At 42.7% G+C, this 18470-nt stretch overlaps 1 protein-coding gene across 8 annotated transcripts in view; it reads right to left on the bottom strand.

The window, feature by feature from the left end:
• The window catches only part of Vps13d (vacuolar protein sorting 13 homolog D), a 242471-nt gene that overhangs the window by 172185 nt on the left and 51816 nt on the right, over positions 1-18470 (bottom strand). For all 8 annotated transcript variants that reach the window (XM_070037405.1, XM_070037408.1, XM_070037409.1 and 5 more), the window contains 5 exons: positions 15477-15567; positions 12574-12700; positions 9685-9865; positions 5667-5849; positions 415-637 (listed from right to left, as the gene is read on the bottom strand). In XM_070037405.1, coding sequence (XP_069893506.1) covers positions 415-637; positions 5667-5849; positions 9685-9865; positions 12574-12700; positions 15477-15567 — 805 coding nt within the window. The remainder of the gene's footprint in view (positions 1-414; positions 638-5666; positions 5850-9684; positions 9866-12573; positions 12701-15476; positions 15568-18470) is intronic.

The raw sequence follows: 18470 nt of genomic DNA, 5'->3' as shown, positions 1-18470 counted from the left end.
CAAAATAACAATTAAAAAGCTGTGCTGGGGCATGACTCAAGTCATAGATCACCAGCTGAGAAAGCAAGCTAAGACTGCATGAGACTGAATTCAAACCCCAGTAAGTAGTTACCAAAAAAAAGGAAAGGAAGGAAGGAAGCACATGCTGGGGGGGTGGGGTGGGAGAGATGGAGAGGAGGAGGGGAGGAAGAGGGGGAAGGGAAGGAGAAGGGATAGAGAGAGGGAAAGGGGGAGGGGGAGGGGGAAAGGGGAAGAGAGAAGGGAAGGAAAAGGGAAAGGGGGAAGAAAGGGGGAGGCAAGCAGACAGGCCATCTCATTGCTGGCCTTTATCCACACACAATGAATCCCTCTCAGCTTTCTGGAAAGATCTCAGGAGTTCCCTGCTTCATTATGCCATTCTTTCTCCTCTTTTACCTGTACTACTGGAACCCTGGCCAACAAATGGTGTGACTGGCTGTGCTCGCTGCTTGGTGGAGCCGCTGGGCATACATTCACTCTTCAAACTGCCCAGACCCATTCCAGCAGGAGGCGTCATAAACAGCCCCGGTGACTGGGGTGCCTTGGGGTCCTCTGTGCTTGTGGTTTTCCTCATACTGTGTTTGGGTGTACCCGTTGGGGAGGATGAAGGCACAGATTCCTGGAAGGGACACAATAAAATCAGAATGGAAGAGTGGACGACAATTATCTTTTCTTTTTTTTAATGTCTGAGACTGGAACTCAAACATGGTACCTGATAATTTGGTTCACTGGCTAGCACTTTACCAACAGAGCCACGCCTTCAACCAAGTGACAATATCTTTACTGTCACAGAAGTCCTGAACCAGTCCCTAGATCTTTCCTGCCCTCAGCTTGGCCCAGCTCCTATAAACAAGAGAACGGCAGGGCCATGGAAATGCCTACTACAAGATGCCATGGGTGAGCCAGGACCTGATGAAATTTACAGTAGTATTATAGGAACATACCAGCTCAAGAGCAAATGTCAATGGGGGGAAGGGGGAGGGAGAGGGAAAGTGGGCAAAAATGAGGGAGGAGGTAACAAATTCAACAAGAAATGTACTCACTACTTTACATTTATAACTATAACCCCTCTGTGCATCACCTTGACAATAAAATTAAATTTAAAAAAAAAAGAGCAAATGTCAAAATGTTCATTGCTTCAGGTCATTTCATTTAGGTAACAATCAACAAAAAGTACATTTCTCAGCCATGTAATATATTGGTGCTTGAGAGGGGGCATTACTGTTATAAGAAAATGTAACTGGTAGAATTCAGCCATGGTAATTAATGTGTTTGTTAATTAATTAACTCTACAGGACTCCCTACAGGGGTTTACGTTTTTCATTTCTAAGTATCTACAGAAATGAAACAAAGCCGGGCGCTGGTGGCTCACGCCTGTAATCCTAGCTACTCAGGAGGCTGAGATCTGAGGATCGCGGTTCAAAGCCAGCCCGGGCAGGAGAGACCGTGAGACTCCTATCTCCAATAAACCACCAGAAAACCGGAAGTGGCGCTGTAGCTCAAGTGGTAGAGTGCTCGCCTTGAGCTGAAGAGCTGAGGGACAGCGCTCAGGCCCAGAGTTCAAGCCCCACGACCGACAAAAAAAAAAAAAAAAAGAAAGAAACAAAATGAAAAACAAGCAGATTGGTCTTTCTATTCTGTTCTGCTTAAGAACATGAAAATTAGGAAGGGCTAAGGCAGAATAGACTGTGCATTTCCATTGAAAAGATTAGACTCTTGCATGGTGCTTTTAGATAATTACTAACTCTCTCTCTCTCTCTCTCTCTCTCTCTCTCTCTCTCTCTCTCTCTCTCTCTCTCTCTCTCTCTCTACTTCACCAGAATGAACCAATAATTGGCTGTGTCCTAGTCAGTCTCAACTGCATCTCTGTATGGCCTCAACAACCTCACAGTCCCCAGACAGCACCGACAGTCCCCAGGTAGCCATGTGACACTGGAAAGCCAGAAAACACAGGTTCACCTTGCAGGAGTGTCCCAGAGCTTTGCTGCTCTCAGCATTGGAAAAGCACTTAAGTTGTAATTAAAAGAAACCATTTCTTATTTCCTGCAATTTTTATTTTCTGCAAGGCAGATTACTAGGCAAATACCATACTTTAAGCATTTCAACATTAAAACCTTCCTTCTTTGATCTGTTTAAACTCCTGAGAGTGTTGGTCTGTAGTTTAATTTATCTCTGTATCCTCTCTGCAGGTAATTTAAATAAATCAGTGGCTTGGGCTTGGTGACATGAAGCTTTTCAAAGACTCATAAATTATGGTTAAAGTGCAAGCTATGATTGAGCAAAATGAAAGGCAAGAACACACAAAAAAATTCAAACCTGAACTCATTAAGACATGGACTTATGCAAAACTGCCACAAACACAGGAATCCTGGAACTAAAGAGCAAATAAGCTCTGTTCAAGGTTTGATATAAATAGGATTTGCTATTCTGTAGCCACTGGAACATACTGGAACACACTGGACACACTTCTCTGCCATGCAAGTACGGTAAAACTCAAAGTAGATACAAAGTGGAGAAGGTGATAGCTCACTACGTGGAGATCCTGGTCAGTGAGTAACTATAGGTGAGAAGGTAATCCTCACAAGTATGTTTATCAGATTGCAAATAAAGACTTGAACAAACACCACACTCCAAGCAGCCCTTATGGAATTCTACAGAATCACTACTGCTATTTAACAAGACAGTTTTCCTGGGATTTAAGGATATAAAATAAGATCACTAAAAATCAGTGCCCAAGGCTGAAAACATTCTTCTTAACAGACCTTAAAAAAGAGCTTTTCAGGGGCTGGGAAGGTGGCTCAGTGGTAGAGTGCTTGCCTTGCATGCCTGAGGCCCGGGCAAAAAGAAAAAACCCAGAAGTGGCGCTGTGGCTCAAGTGGTAGAGTGCTAGCCTTGAGCTGAAGAGCTGAGGGACAGCGCCCAGGCCCAGAGTTCAGGCCCCACTACCAGACCCCCCCCCCCAAAAAAAAGAGCTTTTCAGTTGTGCTGGTGGCTCAAGCTGGTGGGTCACGCCTGTAATCCTAGCTACTCAGAAGGCTGAGATCTGAGGATCACAGTTCAAAGCCAGCCCGGGCTGGAAACCGGGCAGAAAACTCCATGAGACTCTTATCTCCAATAAACCACTAGAAAACCAGACGTGGCATTGTGGCTCAAGCGGAAGACCACTCACCTTGAGCTGAAGAACTGAGGTACAGCACACAAGCCCAGAGTTCAAGCCCCACGACCGACAAAAAAAAAAAAAAAAAAAAAAAGAGCTTTTCAGCCAGGCGCAGGTAGCTCATACCTATAATCCTAGCTACTCAAGTGGATGAGATCTGAGGATCTTGGTTTGAAGCTATCTTGGGCAGGAAATCTCATGAGCTTTATCACCAATTAAACACCAAAATAAAGCCAAAGTGGAGCTGTGGCTCAAGTGATAGAGAGCTACCCTAGAACAAAAAAGCTCAGGAACAGGGTCCAGACTCAGATTTCAAGCCCTAGAACCAACACCAAAAATAAATAAATAAAAAGTTTCTCTTGGGCTGGGAATGTAGCTCAGTGGTAGAGCAGTTGCCTTGCATGCCTAAGGCCCTGGGTTCGATTCCTCAGCACCACATAAGCAAAAAGAAAAAAGCCAGAAGTGGCGCTGTGGCTCAAGTGGTAGAGTACTAACCTTGAGCTGAAGAGCTGAGGGACAGTGTCCAGGCCCAGAGTTCAGGCCCCACAACCGGACCCCCCCCTCCCAAAAAAAAAAGTTTCTCTAGGGCTGGGAAGGTGGCTCAGTGGTAGAGCGCTTGCCTTGCATGCATGAGGCCCTGGGTTCGATTCCTCAGCACCACATAAGCAAAAAGAAAAAAGCCAGAAGTGGTGCTGTGGCTCAAGTGGTAGAGCGCTAGCCTTGAACTGAAAAGCTAAGGGACAGCGCCCAGGCCCAGAGTTCAGGCCCCATGACCAGACCCCAAAAAAAAAAAAACAAAAAAACGTTTCTCTAAGTAGTAGGGCACTCTCAAAAACAAAAACATAGATAATGAGTAATGAAGTAGGCTCTCCCAAGTACAGACATACTTTGAAGAGTTAATTTGTTCCATTTCCTTTGTAAGCACATGACTGTGAACTGACTGCTGAATCCCATAAGGCTTTTTAGAAGAATCAGGACAAAGCCCACATTATACCTTTAAGAGAAAGTGATTCTTGTACACACTGTCACTTAAAATCAAATCCTCAAAAGAAAACAGAAAGAAAATTTTTCATTAAAATTCTACAAACTAAGTGTTATTAAATGGCATAACTATAGAAACTTGAGCAAAAATGTCTTAGAATATTCTGATAATTCTTCCCAGGCTAATTTCAGAGTATGCCCATATATAGCTAATATGTGATATAGAAAGTCAGTCTATTACCCTTTTCCGAAGGGTAGAAAAACACTAAGACTGCTGAGCATGCTCTGGCTACAGGTGATTCCTTCAATATCTAGCCTGTAAACTGATTTCAGTTTACAGTGTGTGTGTGACCCCTCTGAACAATTTACTAACAGTTTAACAAAATCAATACAAGAAGCTGATGTCTGGTCAATGGACAGTGGTGGTTACAGGAAAGGGGCAGACAAGTAGAGAGAGGGAACGTGGGCAAATATAGTCATATTATTCAATGCGTGTATGTGAAAATGGAACCAGGGAATGTGAAGGGACTGATGGTTTGGGGATAGATAGAAGGAGAATGATGGCAGGGTGCCAGATTGAGATACATTGTATACATAAATTGACATGTTGAAGTGAAACCCCTTTGTACAACTATTTAAAGACACTTTTTAAAAAGAATAAAAAAGTTTGGTGCTGGGGGTTCGTGTCTATAATCCTAGCTACTCAGGAGGTTGAGATCTGAGGACTGTAGTTACATGTCAGTCTGAGCAAGAAAGTCCATAAGACTCTTACCTCCAATTAACAATCTGTGAGCTATGGCTCAAAGTGGTAAAGCACTAGCCTTGACCAAAGTAGCTCAGGGACAGCATCCAGGCCTTGAGTTCAAGTTCCATGACCAACCAAAAAAGAATTTTAAAAATTTGGCCTGGCCTCAAAATAAAGATTCATCACTAACAAATACATTCCAAGAATTTACTATGTGATTAGAAAGCTGGAACTTTCAGTAGGAGTGCTTAGGACTCCAGAGAAGGGAAAGAGGCTAAAATTAAGTTCAGTCATTTAATAGGGAATGTCTACATAATGGATCTTCCATTATAAACTTTAAATGATGATTTCAGAAAGGTATGGGGATGGTGAGCACAGATTACAAGAAAGAAGTACCAGGTAATTTACAACTACAAAGAAGATGCTATGTTAGACTACATTGTTAAGATAAATGCCTCAGGTAAACCTTGGGCCAAAGGTTTCCTCTGAAAACACTTACATAATGTAAAGGGCTGACAGTACTGAAGGAAAGCTTTTCAATACAGAACACACTCTAGAAAGTGAGGGGTCAGCTCCATTGTTTATTGGCTATAGTGAGTGTCCACATGCATCTATTTTCACTTAAAAGATTAACTGAATTAGCAATGAAATGTCCAAAGAAAAAGTCAAGTGTGAACAGCAGGTGTGAATCCTCTTGGGACAGCAAACTAAATTTCTACCCATTGCCTAGACACTGAACTGAAAAGGGCAAGAGGTGGCTCTTACCTTGTCTTGTAGGGAAAATGTCCCAGGAGAACCAGCAAAGAGAAACTTGTTCTTCACTTTCAGCTTCCCCAAATTTGCTACAATTAGATTATTTGATCTGGAACTTTCTGGGATGAGAAGGACAGGAGCACCAGCCTCAATATCCAGGAGAACCCGAGAACAGCGTTGAGCCTGGTCTCTCACCTAAAAGGGAAGAACTGCTCAGCGACTCAATTCATTCTCTGACTTTACAATTAAATAACCATAGCTTCCCCAAATTTTCATGTATTTTACAACAACCAAAACAACACAACACTTATTCTACAACCACCATAGGGTAAATGAGAAATCAGTAACAAGGTGATCATGAATACATTTCTAAATAAATCTCTGTGTCAAAGAAGAAAGCACAGGGATATAGGAGAATATTTTCACAAACTGACAAAGATGTTAAAATCCATGAAGCAATTTTTTTTTTTATTGTAAAGATACTATACAGAGGGTTACAGTTACATGAGTGAGGTAATGAGTACACTTCCTCTTGAACATTGTTACCCCCTCCATTGTTTTCCCCCTACCATCCCCTCCCTCCCTCCCTTCCCCAGGTTCTTTTTTTTTTTTTTTTGATTGTGATTAAGTGATTACATAATTTCCGGAAATTCACAGTATTGTGGAATAATGATGCTCATTTAAAGTCACAAGTTCACTCTAACTTTCCTGGAGCAAATTGTCTATCACAGTCTGTAATATTATAACGGTGCTCACATGTTATATACCATATATGTGATCAGCAGCATGGGGATATTTGGTAGTGGTTCAACCAGATGAGTGGGAGTTCTTTGTTTCTTAAGTCCTGTTAGTTTTGTCATATCACCTAACATTTTGGATTTAGCATCCACTTATCAGGGAGACCATGTACTGTTTGTCTCTTCGTTCTTGGCTTCCCTCGCTCAACATGATTCCTTCTAGCTCCATCCATTTCCCTGCAAATGCCATTATTTTGTCATTTCTAATGGCTGCATAATATTCCATTGTGTATAGATACCACAATTTTTGGATCCATTCATCTGTGGTGGGGCATCTAGGTTGTTTCCATATCCTAGCTATTGCGAACAGTGCTGCAATAAACATGGAGGTGCACGTGTCCTTGTATATTGGTTCCTGTTGTTCAGGGTAGATCCTAGAAGTGGTATGACTGGGTCGTAAGGGAGGTCAATCTTTAGCTTTCTAAGGACCCTCCAGACTGCTTTCCAAAGTGGTTGTATAAGTGTACATTCCCACCAGGAGTGTAATAGCGTTCCTCGTTCTCCACATCCCCTCCAGCATTTGTCGTTGGCTGATTTGTGGATGTGGGACATTCTGACTGGGGTAAGGTGGTATCTCAGGGTTGTCTTTATTTGCATTTCCTTCACCACCAGGGATGATGAACATTTCCTCATGTGTTTCTTTGCCATTTTTATTTCTTCATTTGAGAAGTCCCTCTTTAGTTCCCTTGCCCATTTAGTAATTGGTTTGTTAGGTTTGGGAGGGATTAGTTTCTTGAGTTCCCTGTATATACAGGATGTTAACCCCTTGTCTGATATATTGCTGGTAAATATTTTTTCCCAATTAGTTGGTTGTCTTTCTAGCTTGGTTGCGATAGCTTTATCTGTGCAGAAGCTTTTTATTTTAAGGTAGTCCCATTCCATGAAGCAATTTTAAAATAATGCTTAGAAAAAAATGTATAGCATTAAAAGTTTACTTTAGAAAACAAATATTATTAAATATCTGTAACTAAAGCTTGGATGATAACCAATAAACTAGTTATGTGAGAAAATAATAAGCCATTTTTGGGGGAGGAAAAAAAAAGAGAGCAGGGCACCAGTGGCTCATACCTACAATCCTAGCTACTCAGGAGGCTGAGATCTGAGGATCACGGTTCAAAGCCAGCCCAGGCACGAATGTCCATGAGACTGTAATCTCCAATAAACCACCAAAAAACTGGAAGTGGCACTGTGACTCAAGTGGTAGAGTGCTAGCCTTGAACTGAAAAGCTAAGGGACAGTGCTCAGGCCCAGAGTTCAAGCCCCATGGCAGACCACAAAAACAATAGGAGGGGGGAAGAAAGAAAGAAAAAAAGAACTGACACTATCAGGTCAGGCACAAAACTGTAATCCTAGTATAAGGGAGGCAGAGATGGGAAGATCATGATTCAAGGCTAGCCAACGGAAAAAGTTTTGAGATGCTACAAATAAGCCAGACATGGTAACATACATCTATAATTCCAGCTATACAGACATTTTAGACAGGAAGGTCATAGTACCAGGCTAACCCAGGGGCTTAAAAATAATTTAAAGCAAAAAAGTGGCAGGATACCTACCTAGTAAGTGTAAGGTTCTGAATTCAAAACCCCAGTACTACTCTGAACTTAAAACCCTAGTATTACCACCACAAAAAAAGAAAAAGAAAAAGAAAACCTACTATCAGAGGGTATAACTTAATGGTAGAGCACATGTTTAGCATATCCAAGGCTCTGCATTAAAAAAAAAAAAAAAGAGTCCTGCCATAAATCAAATGTATTTGTCACGAATTCAGTATTAGGAGAAAAAAAATTAAAGACATTCCCTTGGCCTTCTACCAGACTCATACAATTGATATAGCAAAACATAAAAGACTCACCTATCAATTCTGCTTACTTCAGGAAGGTGCATAAGGCTCATTACTCAGTAATACCAAATGTCCCATTTTCTAACCCACTGAGTCCTCACAAGATTGATTTAAACCACATATGTAAAAATAATTGTTTAAGTGTACATAAAATTCTAACATGGTGTTTAGCAGAGTTAATTTTTTGTTTCAAAATTATCCATAACTTTGATCAACAATGCCAATGTAGGGATTACTCTATAAACATATCTCCAAAATGATTAAAAAATAGAAAGTGTGCATAAGGATACTCAGGGGTGGGGATGTTAGCCTCAAGTACTTCAGAGGCTGATGAAAAAATATCCTGAGTTTGAGGATAGCCTGGGCTACATACCGAGAGCCTATCACAGAAAAGATAATCATTGCCAGGTGTGATGGCTCATACCTATAATCCTAGCTACTCCGAGGCAGATCTGAGGACCATGGTTCAAAGCCAATCCAGGCAGGAAAGTCATCTTCAATAAACTACTCAGAAAAAATTGGAAGTGGTACAGCGACTCAGGTGGTAGAGCGCTAGCCTTGAGCCAAAGCTCAGGGACAGCACCCAGGCACAGAGTTCAAGCCCTAGGACTAGGAAAAAATAAAGATAATCATTGAAACATTACTCCTTAGAATGAAAAAAAAAAAAAAAAGGAATCAACTTAAGCAAAAAAACTGAAGCCATGTGTGACTGCTCAAACTTATAATCCTAGCTACTTGGGAAGTCAAAATCTAATGATCAGAAGCAAACTCACTCCATTTCAATCAATGGCTAGTCTAGTGGTATACATCTGTTACTCCACCTATGGGATAAACACAGGCATGAGAATCCCCACGTAGCCAGCTTGGACATACAGTGAGACCTTGCCTTGAAGGGGCTGGAGGTACAGGACAAGTAGAAGAGTGCCTTCCCAGCAAGCATGGAGCCTGAGTTCAATCCGTAGTACTGCCAAAAATAATTAACTAGTGAAATTCAAAGTTAGGGCCCAGTGATGCACCTACAGTCCCAACATTCAGGAGGACTGAGAATTTCAAGGATGCCATGAAAGAAAAATGTTGGGAAGCTTTTAATCCATTTGGGGAAAACATCCTAACAGTCTAAGAGAAGGGCCCACTGAAGTCCTAAAAGGGTGTAGACTGTCACTCCTGTTTTTCCTTCATTATTTTTACAGAAAGCTAAACTTCACATGTAATTAAAGTGGGATACAACAGACAAGGAGTAACACCTTATTAGGGAACACAGTGGTAGGTATAAATTACATTACCTTCACATTTATCAGTGAAATTTTCCAGATTTGCCTCTGGAAAAGTCCTATTGCCCTTGAAAATCCTACTGAAGTTGAAAAAGCAACTCAGAAGTCCTGACACAACCTACCGTCTGGCCCTCAATGGCAGCTCGCTGGCGCCCCAAGACATCCTGCAGCTGGGTGAAGTGCTGAATGAAGGCCACTACCTCAGCCTGGAAGCGCTGGGTGTGCACATACTGCACCGAGGCCATCTGCAGGCTCACACGAATGTCATGCTCTCTCCGGAGAAGAGGGTCAGCTTGTCCATATCTAGGAATAGCCACAGAAACGAGACTCAGCAGCAAGGCACAAGTTAGTACTAAAGAAAGAATTGGGTCGTTAGAGGCTTCTCTAGAAAATAGCTCTAACTGATAAAGTGGAAAACTCCAAAAATGAGTCCCTTTATAAGATTCTGTAAAGCACTAAGAATAGTAATGTAAAGCCTCCTTGATGCCCCGTACATGCTATAACAGCAGGCAGCTCTGGGTCTTTTTTTGTTTGTTTATTTTTGGGTCCGGTCGTGGGGCCTGAACTCTGGGCCTGGGCGCTGTCCCTCAGCTTTCAGCTCAAGGCTAGCGCTCTACCACTTGAGCCATAGCGCCACCTCCGGCTTTTTTTCTTTTTGCTTATGTGGTGCTGGGGAATCGAACCCAGGGCCTCATGCATGCAAGGCAAGCGCTCTACCACTGAGCCACCTTCCCAGCCCCAGCTCTGGGTCTTGACTCCAGAAAGCACTCAGAGGCCATTTAAGGCTGGCCTTGTACCCCTCTTACTGTAAATGCAGTAAGAAAAGGGGCTTTTCCTGGAAGGACAAAAAGAACTGAAAGATAATAATGAAGAAAGTTTTGAATCGTACTTGTAAGAGTAAGGCCCTGGGTTCAATTCCTAGTACAGCCAAAATGAAAAGAAGAACATGCTAGGCACTGGTAGCTCACACCTATAATCCTAGCTACTCACGAGATTGAGATCTGAGAACTGCGGTTCAAAGCTAGCCTAGGCAGAAGACTGTGAGACTCTCATCTCCAATTAATCACTAGAAAACCAGAAATGGCACTGTGGCTCAAAGTGGTAGAGCGTTAGTTAGCCTTGAACAAAAAGAGCTCAAGGACAATGCCAGGCCCTGAGTTCAAGCCCTATTGCCAATAAAGAAAAAAAAAAAGATCATGACATAATGAGTCCTGAGAATTCAGGTCAGAGCCAGTGCTTCTGGAAAAAAACCATTTTCTAAAAGTAAAAAACACTTAAGTGAAATGAGGACCAAGAAATATAAATTCAGAGATAAATCTGAAGACTTTTACAACTGCTTACAATTTAATGGCATGTGATGCCATAAAAAGAAGTTTAACTAAAAACGAATCATTGGGAAAAGGAAACCAGCATTTGCTACAAGATGCACATTGCTGCCAAGCACAGAATTAAGAACTTTACTCATCTCATTGATAATACCTTTGTGGTATATAATATAAATGAATCAATTTTTTGTTGTTGTCAGGGGACTTTAACTCAGGGCTTGAGCACTGTCCCTAAGTTCTTTTTGCTCAAGGATAGTAGTCTACCACTTTGAGCCACAGTTCCATATTTTGAATGGTTAATTGGATTAGAGTCTCACAGACTTTCCTGCCCAGGCTGGCTTTGAACCACAATCCTCAGATCCCAGCTCCTAAGTAGCTAGGATTACAGGTGTGAGCCAGTAGCACTCAACAAATGAATCTATCCTAATTCTAAAATTCTATTTCTTCCCACCCTGCCCCCCAGCACTGGGTGGTTAAACTCAAGGCCTTTCCAGCAAGAACTCTAACACCAAACTTTTCACATCTAAATTCTCAATAGAGGCTTTAGAAGACATATGGTAGTACTAAAATACTGTAAGGTGCGTGCGTGCGTGCGTGCGTGCGTGCGTGCGTGCGTGTGTGTCTGGAGATTGAACCAAGGTCTCACCCACTGAACTTACATCCCTAGTCCACAGACATTTGCTGAATCATTTTTTCTCAACTCTGGTTGAGCATTAACACATGAAGAGTGGAAGTTCAGGAAGAATTGCCCTAAACCAATTTAGTCAATGTTAGGTGAATTATATCAGCTAAGGAAAGAGAGAGCAGAGCAGCACATGGTACTCAGGCAGGGGAAAGGTTCATTTTCAAGCTGCAGGAGAGAGTGAGCAGAGCAGCACGTGGGATTCAGCAGGGGAAATGTTTATTTTCGAGCTGCAAGCTGCCTCTGGTCAAGGTGGAAGCCCATGGGAGTGGGGTGGGGGAAGGGGATCACCCACAGCCTCACAGTTATCAAGGCCAAAGGTGGGAGAAGGTGTGGCCACACCAGATGCAGATGTGACCTGGGGAGGGGGTGACTGCCTCCAAGTGTGCCAGTTACCTAGGTGATGCAGGTACTGGGCAGAGACTTAACCAAGAGGAGGGAGGAGCCTGCTCTGCCTTCCCAGGGCGGACCTTACAGTCAAAACTTTCAAAAGTGCTATAGACCTTCATCTGAAACTTTCTGAGAAAAGTACTCTTTAATAAGGAGACAGGCCTAAAGGTACCCTCTAAATTATTTTTCTCTAAAAGAGAAAGGCTTCAATATAAATAGTATTCACAAATAAGAAGACACATATTCTAGTTTGCTTCTCACTGTCAACAATGTTCTCAGACTGGAATCATTCCAGAACTCTTACACTACTGGAAGCTTCGAGTGACCCACCTCAGGTCACACAGCAAGTTGGTAGAGACTAACAGGACAGCCCAGAGCATCTAATAATCAGAAATTTTTCAGTTTAACTCTAGAGCTTATGATGTCAGGTTGTCTACTTCAACACAGATCCCCATTAATGAATTTAATACAAACAGGATTCCTCACAATCTCATCTTTCCAATTTTATCAAGATGCAAAATTTTCTTAAACTTGTCTTATTGTTTAGCCAATGAAAGTTTTAAACAGAAGCCATTAGGATAAACTGTCAAGAGAGAAAAGATGGATTTTTTTACTTAAAAATCTGGAAGATGAGTGCTTCTTCTCCACTGGTGGTGAACCGCTCTCTGTAGAACTCTCCATGGGAGGTTAGGTCGCTCAGAGACAGACTCCCGATGCTGCCCTGCAAGGCCAGGTCTCCCTCTAGTGGTGGGAAAATTACATGTCACTATGACACACACCTTTAATACCACTTACCACAGGGATAAAAACTGATGTACACATAATTTTCACCTTTTTTTGGTGCAGTACTAGGACTTGAACTCAGGGGCTTACATTTTTACTTAGCTTTTTCCCCTCATGGTTAGTGCTTTACCAGTTGAGTCATCAGCATTTTGCTGGTTAATTTAAGATAAAAATTTCAAGGACTGCCGGGCGCTGTGGCTCACGCCTGTAATCCTAGCTACTCAGGAGGCTGAGATCTGAGGATCCCGGTTCAAAGCTAGCCCGGGCAGGAAAGACCGTGAGACTCCTATCTCCAATAAACCACCAGAAAAGCGGAAGTGGCGCTGTAGCTCAAGTGGTAGAGCGCTCGCCTTGAGCTGAAGAGCTGAGGGACAGCGCCCAGACCCAGAGTTCAAGCCCCACGACTGACCAAAAAAAAAAAAAAAAAAAAAAAATTTCAAGGACTTTTTTTTCTGTTGGGCTGGCTTTGAACCACAATCTCAGATCTCAGCCTTCTGAATAGTTAGGATTACAGGTGTGACCAACCAGCTCAGATTTCACCTTTTTTTTTTTTTTTTGTATGTGTGCTGGTCCTAGGGCTTTTTTGCTCAAAGCTAACACTCTACCACTTGGGCCACAGCTCAACTTATGGCTTTTTTGGTAGTTAATTGGAGATAAGTCTCAGACTTTCGTACCCAAGCTGGCTTCAAATTGCAATGCTCAGATCTCAGCTTCCTGAATAGCTAGGAGTACAGGCATAAGCCACCAGTGCCCAGCTAGAGTTCACTTTCTTTTTCTTTTTTTTCTTTTTTTTTTGGTGCCAGTCCTGGGGCTTGAACTCAGAGCCTGGGCATTGTCCCTTAACTTCTTTTGCTCAAGGCTAGCACTCTACCACATGAACCACAGTGCCACTTCTGACTTTTTCTGTGTATGGGGTATTAAGGAATCAACCCCAGGGATTAATGCATGCTAGGCAAGCACTCTACCATTAAGCCACATTCCTAGCCCTAGAGTTTACTTTCTAGTTTAAACTAACTGTCAGAAGGAAAGTTTAATATTCTAAAATGTACAGAGAAAAATATACAGGTATCTATTATGTAGATATAACATTAACACAGTATTAGATTTTAATCTGAGCCTTGTACTTGATCAGCAAGTGTTCTACCAGTTGAACCACACCTCCAGCCTTGTGTATAAAAATATTTAATACATGCCGGGCACTGGTGGCTCACGCCTGTAATCCTAGCTACTCAGGAGGCTAAGATCTGAGGATCGCGGTTCAAAGCCAGCCCAGGCAGGAGAGACCGTGAGACTCCTATCTCCAATAAACCACCAGAAAACCGGAAGTGGCGCTGTAGCTCAAGTGGTAGAGTGCTCGCCTTGAGCTGAAGAGCTGAGGGACAACGCCAAGGCCCAGAGTTCAAGCCCCACGACCGACAAAAAAAAAAAAAAAAAAATTTAATGCACTATTTTAAAGAAGAGTATCAGTGCTCAAGTTCAAAAGAGCTGAAATAATACAGCAACATCACATAATAACATTTACAAGAGGAAAAAAATTAATGTAAATGCTTTTGCGATGAACAAATGTGACAGAAATATGATTCTTTCTGAGTTAGAACAATAACTAGGCATTAGTAAAACATGATAAGTTCTATTAATTATACTATGAATAAACTAAAGGAGGAAATGTCAGAAATGTGTCAGCTATTCAAACAATGTTAATTGGGTTTAAGAGTGATTTAAGATAAAAGAATAAAATCAGTGAGGTTGACAGACACAGGAGACAGGTTTGAGAGGAATCTGATGGCAGGGGTGCAGCCCCTAAATGGCAGGGAGGAGAAAGAGAGGATGCTGGGGCACATGCAACCAGAGCATAAACCTTAGATGGATCATTCTTAACACTGTGGATACTGAAAGGAATATTCTGAACAGTTGCTTTCATAAAACAAAATTTATCATAATTATTAGAGAAGACAGGTGCCAGTAGCTCATACCTGTAATCCTAGCTACTCAGAAGGTTGAGATTTAAGGACTGTAGTTCAAAGCCAGTCCAGGCAGGAAAGCCTGTGAGACTCATCTGCAATTGACCACCAAAAAGCAGGGCATGGAGTTGTGGCTCTAGTGGCAGAACACTAGCCTTGAGCAAAAAAGCTCAAGGACAGTGTCTAGGCCCTGAGTTCAAGCCCCAGCACTGGCGCACATGTACACATACATGTATACATGCACAAACACAAACAAACAAAAAAACCCGATACTAACTAGTCAGAAAGTTGAGATCTGGAGGATCACAGTTCAAAGCCAGCCCAGGGCAGAAAAGACTGAAAAACTCCATCTCCAAAAAACTACAGCAGACTGGAGGTGCGGTTCAAGTGGTAGAGTACAAGCCATGAGTGAACAAGCAAGCAAAGTGCATCAGCTAGCAGGAAGCACTGGATTCAAGCTCTGGTACCAACACAAAAATATACAGATGCCTGGGCCTATTCCTACTATCAGATTCTGGGGACAGAGGAGGGAGAGCGCAGTGGAGGAGGCAGTGCCAAACTCCTGCATTTTTACAAGCTATCCTCCAAACAATTCTAATCCACAAGCTGGTATTTTGGGGCCAAATATAAACCAACTACAATCCAGCCATCCATCCACATCCCACTAAGCATGTGAAGACAATTAGTCTGGTGTTGGGATATTCAAATACTTCCTAGATCTTACAAGTTTGATCCCCTCCTGCCCCCCCACCACCACCCTCACCGAGACTTACCAATCATTTCCAGGTGTGCTACTAATTTGGAAACATTTGCTTTAGCAAGCTCGCTGGTGGTCTTATTGAGCACAAGGGAGAGTGAATGAACCTAGGAACAGAGCAGATGAAAGAAAGCAAATATTACTGGGGGGGCGGGGAAAGAGGGGGAGGGAGGGGCGGGTCAAGGGGTGTCTGTCAGGGAAATAACAGAACAAAATCAAGGAGGGTACAGAAAGGCCTAGGAAGGGAGGAAAGCCTTTGCATGATGCTGGCTGCACCCCAGCCCAGTCACCCCAGGGTGAGACCCAGAGCTGATGATAAAGGGCAGCCTATATTCCAGGTTCCGTGGCATCTTTCCTCCTCTTGCCTTGGACATTGTAAGACAACTTGGCCCATGTTTGTACACACTGATAATATGCCCAGTTCTGCAATGACTCAAACACATTTGTGAACTCTGCTCTAAAATTTGTCAAAGCCAGATGATAAAAATGACTTAGAGGGCTGGGAAGGTGGCACAGTGGTAGAGCACTTGCCTTGCAATGCATGAGGCCCTGGGTTCGATTCCCCAGCACCACATAAGCAAAAAGAAAAAAAAAAAAAAAGCCGGAAGTGGCGCTGTGGCTCAAGTGGTAGAGTGCTAGCCTTGAGCTGAAGAGCTGAGGGACAGCGCCCAGGCCCAGAGTTCAGGCCCCACAACCGGACCCAAAAAAAAAAAAAAAAAAAATGACTTAGAATCACACCTAGTGCCTTTGAACAAGTATTTCACACACTGCACCATCAACAAGGACTTTATATAAAAACACAAGCAAAGGTTCTTCTTTCCTAAAGACAACTACAAACAGAAGAAAAGCCAGGCCCTGTGTCTCAGAAACAGCATTCTTTGTAACAACTCCATCTATTGAGTAGAGATCTCACAAACTTTTCTAAGCTGGCTTTAATCCACAATCCTCCTGACCTCAGCCTCCTAAGTAGTTAGTTGAGTAGCTGGTAGAGTTTACACATGTCTGTCAGCCTAGCTAAAGCATTAGAGCACCTGCCTAACAAGGCCCTGTGCTCAAACCTTGGCACCCACCAAAAAAAAAAGTTAAAAAAAAAAGCATGGAGGCAAGAGGATGGTAAGGGTTGGGAAGGGGAAACAAAGAAGGAGGCTACAATGCTTGATAAGAAATGTACTCATGGAAGTGGTGCTGTAGCTCAAGTGGTAGAGCGCTCGCCTTGAGCTGAAGAGCTGAGCAGGCCGAGAGTTCAAGCCCCACGACCGACCAAAAAAAAAAAAAAAAAAAGAAATGTACTCATTATTTGCCCATGTAATTGTAACCCCTCTGTACAGTATTTTCACAATAAAAAAATAAATAAAAATTTTTAAAAAAGAAAGAAATGTACTCGTTATCTTGCCCATGAAATTGTAGCTCCTCTGTACGGTATTCTCACAATAAATAAATAAATAACATTTTAAAAAAAGCATGGAGTTTTATAAATCATTCACTCCTCTACACTCCACCAATAAAAGGGCATTTCTGAAATAGGGAAATCTGAGCGTGCAGTTAAGTGTTATATAATACCAATACATTTTTATTTAATGTAGCTGGATGGAACAATATATTATAGTCATGTAAGAAAATGTCTATTTTTCAAAGGAGGAGGCTGCAATGCTTGGTAAGAAATGTATGCATTATCTTGCCCATGTAATTGTAACCCCTCTGTACAGTATGTTCACAAATAAAATAAAATTTTAAAAAAAGAAATAAAAAAAAAGAAAATGTCTATTTTTTTCCAGAAATGAAACTAAAGAATGTCAAGGTGTAAAACATTTCAGTGAGGGAAAAAAGAACAAAGGAGATGTGATGACATATAGAGCTGTGTATATAGGGTTCATTATAGTATCTTCTCTATGATATGTATGAGATTCTTCACAACAAAAATGGTTTTCAGGGCTGCCAATGTGGCTTAGTGGCAGAGTGCCTGCTTAGCATGCATGAAGCCCTGGGTTCGATTCCTCAGTACCAAATACACAGAAAAGGCTGGAAGTGGTAGAGTGCTGTCCTTGAACATAGAGAGGCTCAGGGACAGTGCCCAGGCACTGAGCTCACGGCCCATGGGGAAAAAAAAAATTGGTTTACAAAAATTCTTACTTCAAAGCAGGGCGCTGGTGGCTCACACCTGTAATCCTAGCTACTCAGGAGGCTGAGATCTGAGGATGGCGGTTCAAAGCCAGCCCGGGCAGGAGAGACCGTGAGACTCCTATCTCCAATAAACTACCAGAAAACCGGACGGAAGTGGCGCTGTAGCTCAAGTGGTAGAATGCTCGCCTTGAGCTCAAGAGCTGAGGGACAGTGCCCAGGCCCAGGCCCAGAGTTGGCCCCACAACCAGACCCAAAAAAAAAAAATTCTTACTTCAGGGCTGGGAAGGTGGCTCAGTGGTAGAGCGCTTGCCTTGCATGCCTGAGGCCCTGGGATCGATTCCTCAGCACCACATGGGCAAAAAGAAAAAAGCCGGAAGTGGCAGTGTGGCTCAAGTTGTAGAACGCTAGCCTTGAGCTGAAGAGCAGCGCCCAGGCCCAGAGTTCAGGCCCCACGACCAGACCAAAAAAAAAAAAAAATTCTTACTTCAAAAAGTACATTGTTGAGAGGTGTTCATCACCACTGTAATCTCTGCAGCACCCCCTGGGACAACTCCCCACTCCTTAGCTTGGGCCACAATAACAAAATCAGTTACAAGCATACTAAGTACAAGCCAAGAAGGAATAAGGCTCAGCCATTTCCATTTGTCTTGGGCCTGGGGACCAAGACCCCAGCGCACAGCACAGTCCTTCATACTAAGCAGAGGGCAAAGCTGGCTCTTTCTCATCTCTGTCCTATATCTCTTCCCGCTGGGAAGAGGGCCGCTGCTGCCAGCAAGGCCAGCAAGACAAATATGATTCTCCTCTCTGATTTTTCCCCATCAGTGAGTACAAGTCCACACACTCAAAGACCTTCATCCCCAACATACAAACGTCATCAGCCACCGTAGTT

The sequence above is a fragment of the Dipodomys merriami genome, unplaced genomic scaffold, assembly GCF_024711535.1.
Source record: "Dipodomys merriami isolate MVZ:Mamm:240054 unplaced genomic scaffold, mDipMer1.0.p SCAF_28, whole genome shotgun sequence".
Classification (NCBI taxonomy): Eukaryota; Metazoa; Chordata; class Mammalia; order Rodentia; family Heteromyidae; genus Dipodomys; species Dipodomys merriami.
The sequence above is the reverse complement of the archived record's forward strand: the minus strand, read 5'-3'. Positions and strand labels throughout refer to the sequence as shown.